This window comes from Cotesia glomerata, linkage group LG2 (assembly GCF_020080835.1).
Source record: "Cotesia glomerata isolate CgM1 linkage group LG2, MPM_Cglom_v2.3, whole genome shotgun sequence".
Lineage (NCBI taxonomy): Eukaryota > Metazoa > Arthropoda > Insecta > Hymenoptera > Braconidae > Cotesia > Cotesia glomerata.
The window spans coordinates 7,044,225-7,050,224 of NC_058159.1; the positions used below are offsets into that span (position 1 = coordinate 7,044,225).

Genomic DNA, 6,000 nt, shown 5'->3' on the forward strand with positions numbered 1-6,000 from the left:
TTGGCCAATATCGATGCATTTAATTAATATTGCTCACTAATTAATTTAATATATTTTATACTGATTATGAGAAAAGTTATTATTGAAATGTGCGTCTTAAACTTTCGCCGTACTTCAACTTGCTAATTATAATATTAATTATATTCCAATACTTATTAGAGAAAAAAAATTTTTTCATTATCTTAGAATTTCTTGCTAATTTTCTTCCCTGTTATACATAAAGTTTTAATTTAATTTCTATTTATAATTGCTAATTTTTAAGTGCTATTGATTTTTATCTTATAAAATTTAATAGAAAGAAAAAATAATAATAATAACTTTAATTAAAAGATAAAAACAAAAATCAATATTTAATTAACAGAATTACGATCGTAGCTATTTATTTATAGAAAAAAAAGTACTGAAATAACTCATTGCAATGTCAAAGGTGTAAATAAAATGTCAACCAGTAATTAATAATTAATTATCGGTAATACATTGGATATTTCCTTCTCAATACTCGCAACACTTATTTTATTTTTAATTAACATTCTTTTATTTTATTTTACACTTTCTTTTAATTAATCAAATATTTTAAATTTGATTAAAAATAAATTAAAATAATATTCTATAAATAAATGACCCAATAATTTCTGTTGACATATTTATCATAAACATTTCTGAGTAAAAATATAATATTTCCAGTTCAAGTATATTTCGCGGTCAAACCCACAATTATTTTGACGCTCATTTTAGCAAGCACAAAATTATATGTGGTTTAAAGGTTTCAAACTATGACTAACGTAGTAACATACCAACTCAACAACAAAATTATAAATTAACTAAAACATGTTCATTTATTTTAAATAAAACGAAAGCCCGGAAAATTATTCAACTTTCTTCGTTCTACTTCACAGCTTTTTTATTCTTATTTTTTTTCATTTACATCCAATATTAATTAAACAACCTTAGCTTATTTAACAAATAATTCACTCGGTATTTATTTGCATTTAAATAAAAAATAAATAATTGAATTTAATGTTCCTTATCAATTCCTTGAAGTAGATCGTTTGTTGTCAGAAAGAGAAGAGAAATGTAACCTTTAAAACAATATAAATAAATTAACCGTGACATTTAAAATTTTTGCGTCTCTTATTTTTTAATCCAACTTTTATAATGGACGTAAGTATCTAGAAAAATTCGTTCACTTTTTAATTTAACTTTTTATCAGTATAATTTAGATTTTTCAATTAAATTTTTTTAGTATTATCCATTAGATATTTTTTAATAACCTGATAATTATAAATTACAACTCAAGAAAATTTGTTTAACCTGACTATCATGCTTACACGATCATTATTTCTTTGATAATAATGAAAATCCAAAGAGTACTTCGTGGAATTTCACCCTACCATCAGATAAAACTTGTTACATTCTATGTTTCAATAACATTTTCCAAACTTTAAATGTTCAAACTTGCAACAGCGAACATAAAATTATTAATTTATTTTGAACCGATTAGTCTGGCTTAATTAGTCGCTAAAGGAGACTTAACCCTAGACTGGTCAACGTATGAGCGTGACGCCGCGCTCAATTATATTTTTTTTTATTACCCGGGAAAAACGGATTAAATCTGGCCATATATAAAAAGATCTGGTCAGATCTGCCTTAGCAGATTTAGCAAGATCTTTAAATTGTCTCTATCTAACGAGATCTGGCCAGATATAATCAGATCTGACCAGATATAACTCAAAAAATAATCTAATTAGATCTGACCAGATTTGGTTAGATCTTTAAAAGTCTCTATCTGGCAAGACATGGCCAGATATAACTATATCTGACGAGATATACTAAAAAATTGTTTACATTAAATATCACAAGATCTGAATAGATGTATTGAGATCTGATCAGATATAAAAAATAATAGCTAAATAATCATATTAACAAAAATTACAATTTCATGGAACAATATCCAATACTATTTTCTTTTCACACTTTGCGTATCTGTCTTGATTAATTACTAAAAGAAATTTTATTGAATAAAAGCTAGTTGAAAATACCTACATGCATCAATTAATCTTTAACAAATATGTGATGAATATATTTCTCAATAAATAAATGGTAAGAATTAAAGACCCATTGTTATTAATTATTTATAATTTACTACAATATATGTATAACTACATAATCAAATCTGATCGAACTTGATGCTGTTGGCAGCTCTGATATAGTTATATCTGGCCAGATAAGATAACATCTTTTCATGTCTAATGTATTTTTCAACCCAGATATAATTATATCTGTTTAGATCTGATCAGATATGACTAGATCTGATTATGTCTCAAATCCCACATCTGGTCAGATGTAAATAGATCTGACCGGATATAATTAGATCTGATCAGATATAATTATATCTGGTTAGATCTAAACCTTTTTTTCCTCGGTACATTTTCAACATTTACTAAAATTATTCAAAAAAATTTGACTTTGTTCCTTGAACATTTTAAAATATAATAATAATTTTTTCTAACATCTTTAAAAACGTTAAATTGCTGAAAAAAAATTTCTTAAAAAAATTCGCGGGGCTTTCCTCAGCGCTTGACCAGAATTGTTGCCGAAAACACCTCTAGTCTCTGCCTGTCAAACGTGTATGAACTGGCAACACTGTATGCTCTAAAAGCATTGCGGCAAATCCCTCATCACTTGACCACAGTCGTTAGGTCACGTTTGTTGACCAGTTTAGGGTTAAATTTTACACAAAAAAACAATCTTCTTGCACCAAGAAAATTTTAAGGTAGATAAAAGTTATTTTGGAGCAAGAAACTTTGACTTCATTCAAGAAATTTTCAATCTTTCTTAATATTTTCTTGAGCCAAGAAAATTTACCCTCCAGTCAAGAATTTTTTTTTTTCAGTGTAGCATTAAAAATAAAAATATTTTTTTAAATACTAATTTACATTAACATAAATTATTGAGTGCAAATAAAATGATAAAAAAATCTAGAATTCTTCAAAAAAAAATTTTGCACGTCGTCAGGTGTGTTAATTCTCATTTAAAAGGGTGCTACGTATGGCGTAAAGTAGCAGCTTTTCAAGTCTGAAAGTGTGTTAATTACACATAAACTCTTATGGAACAATGAGTAGACTTTTCAGCCGAGTAAATACTACCGGTCTCTTTAAATAAAAAATATCACACTCGAAGAAATTTTAAATGAAATATAATTAGTATCTATTTAATAATAAAATATTTTCTTTAATTGAAATAAAATTCAAACATAGGTTCAACTAATTCTCTCAGATTTGTCGTCGAATGTCCCAGGTCTGCAATATTTACTCCGTCCCGAGTACGCTCCGTACTTGAATACCGCGGGAACCGTTCTACTGGGCTGGATGGTCGTGTGCTGGCTATTAAACGTAAAATTTTTATTTTATTTAACATTTTATTGAAATAGCTCAATAAAATAAACTCGAATATTTTTGCAGCTCTTGTGGACATTTTTGGCTCCATTGGCGATAAGTATACTCGGAATAATAATTATTTGTCCCGAAACAGCCAGATGGGTTTTAGGACAACTAGGACCGAATGCCGAATTATTTATTGAGAATATAATATCTAAATTCCAGTTGCTTATGCCATGAAAAATTGAAATCTTTGCAAAAATTATTAATAAAAATAGCTGCTTACTTACTCAGTGTAATTTTATTTGAAAAACTGTCGAGTTTTATACAACACGTTTGACTTTTCCATTTTATTATTTATTTATTTTCATACCGTAGTATATAAATGTGTCGGCTCCGCAACTAAATAACCGCGACATTACATCCGCGATGCTATATCAGCGTCATAATGTCCGCGACAAATTTGGGAACTGGGTGAATAAAAGATAAGGGGAAAGGGGGGACCTTTTTTTTTACTCAGTAGGAATTTTTTGGTAACTGAAAAAAATATAATTCAGACAACCCGGACCGGGACTCGAACCCGGATCGTTCGGTTACGCGTCAAAGGCTCTACCAGTTAAGCTATTCGAGACACTGTCTGAAAATGTTATTCAGTCACCTATTAAGACCTGGCTGAGTAAACGCCACCGTCCATCTTACGGTAAATAACAAATAATTAATTTGTAGTTGAATTTGTTGTATAGACAAGTCAGCGACATAGTCACGGATATAATGTCGCGGTTATTTTGTCGTGTCGCCAAATGTGTCCTTTATTATCTAGAAATTTTGTTGATATATGGCTCCAAGTTTACGTTTTAAATTTTCAATGCTATAAAAAGTTTTAAAATAAAATAAATTCGAATTGAAAAAAATAAAAAATAAAATAGAACCTTTGAATTTTATTTTTAAATCCTTTTACTCTCTTTTCCATTAACACTTTGAATAAAAAAGTTTATGGTATGAATGCTTTTATTCCACTATTCACATCAATTATGACTAAGTTGGTTTCACTTTTTTTGTTTTATTATACTTATTTTATCGTTCACTGCACACTAAAATTTATTCACCCGTGTACATGATTTATTTATTTTAAGAAATTTCTTTGTACAACCCTATAATAATAATAGTAACTAAATTTCTATCCCATTGTTACTGTGATATAATATTTAATAAATATTAAATGCCTGAAAGAGTAAATGCCCATTTTCAGCTTATTTTATTTTTCTGGTCGAGTATAAAAAATATAAAAAACGTATGCTCATACACAGTAATAGTATATTACAACCCAAGGCCAGAAAGTTGGATTTCCTGGCCATCATATCACATACGTCAGGGTATCCAACATTCTGGTCATAGGTTGTATACTATTTTTCTTGCTCTCCAGCCGAAAGTACGTAACCCCGTGGAAGGGGTTTTGCAAAACCGAGGCGAAGCCGAGGTTTTGCCGGGCGTGAGGGGGGCGCTGCCCGACTTTTGCAAAGCCGAGGCTTTGCTGGTCGGGGCAGGTATAAAAAAAAAAAAAAAAGTGAATGTTAATAAATCGAAAAAAAATGTTATTTTAAACTTTACTAACAAATGCTCTGATTAAGAGTGATATCATGCACAGAATTTGTCACAAATATTTAAACTCATTCTAATTACAGAATTTATTTTTTTTAGTTGATTAAAAATTAGTTTTTAATTAGTAATCGACGGCTAAGAAAGATTGAAATTAAATTATTACAAGTTTGTAGAGTACATGGATCGTTTTATAAACATTGCTTTACTAACTATCAAAATATAAAAAAAAAAGCAAATAAAATTCACAAAACTATTATGTTTTATTTTTTAAACTTTTTATATAAATTATTTGTGCAGTATTATTATTAAATATTTTATTAACAATGATCTAGTTGAAAATTATTTTTATTTTTTTGACATTTTTTGGTTAGTTTATGCGCTGACATGTTACATACAGACGATGTTGTGACTGTTATATATACAGTTGAAACTCGCTGTATAGGCCGGTCGCGCCACGAAAATACGAAAGAAAGCAAGGTTCTGTGCTGCCGAGCCAGAAAATATGCGTAGCGCGCATGCGTTAGTGCAGGCCATAAAAATTGCTCTTCCTGGAGTAAATTGCTGCTAGGAAGAGCGTACTTTCGGCTAGGAGAGCAAGAAATAGTATATTACATACCTAGGCCAGTAAAATAAGAAAAGTCTTAGATCACATGTAATTGTTGGCCGAGGCGAAGCCGAGGTTGACAAACATGTGATCTGAGGCTTTCTTATTTACTGGCCAAGGTGTGTATACTATTTTTCTGCTCGACGTAGCCGGAATGTGGCAACTTTGTTTAGCGCAGCGGCCATAAAGTTGCCACTTTCCGGTCGGAGGGCAGAAAAAAATTTTTCGTCATTTTGTAGAGTGTTAAAATTTGTGTGTTGAATATTACACTCTAGTATGTAGAATTTACCATTCTTGTGTGTTAAAACATTAAATCAACACATGAGAATGTTAAATTCTACACACTAGAGTGTAATAATCAACGCACAAATTTTAACACTCAACAAAATAACGAAAAATTTTTTACTGTGTAGATATATT

General features: G+C 29.5%; 1 protein-coding gene across 1 annotated transcript; it reads left to right on the forward strand.

Moving 5' to 3' along the window:
- Window positions 1-1,074: 1,074 nt before the first annotated feature.
- On the forward strand, window positions 1,075-3,645 carry LOC123259696. Its single transcript, XM_044720338.1, has 3 exons — window positions 1,075-1,161; window positions 3,258-3,392; window positions 3,462-3,645. Exons 1-3 carry the CDS (start codon window positions 1,156-1,158, stop codon window positions 3,615-3,617), a joined length of 297 nt encoding a protein of 98 aa, XP_044576273.1. The 5' UTR covers window positions 1,075-1,155; the 3' UTR covers window positions 3,618-3,645.
- The last annotated feature ends 2,355 nt before the right edge of the window (window positions 3,646-6,000 follow it).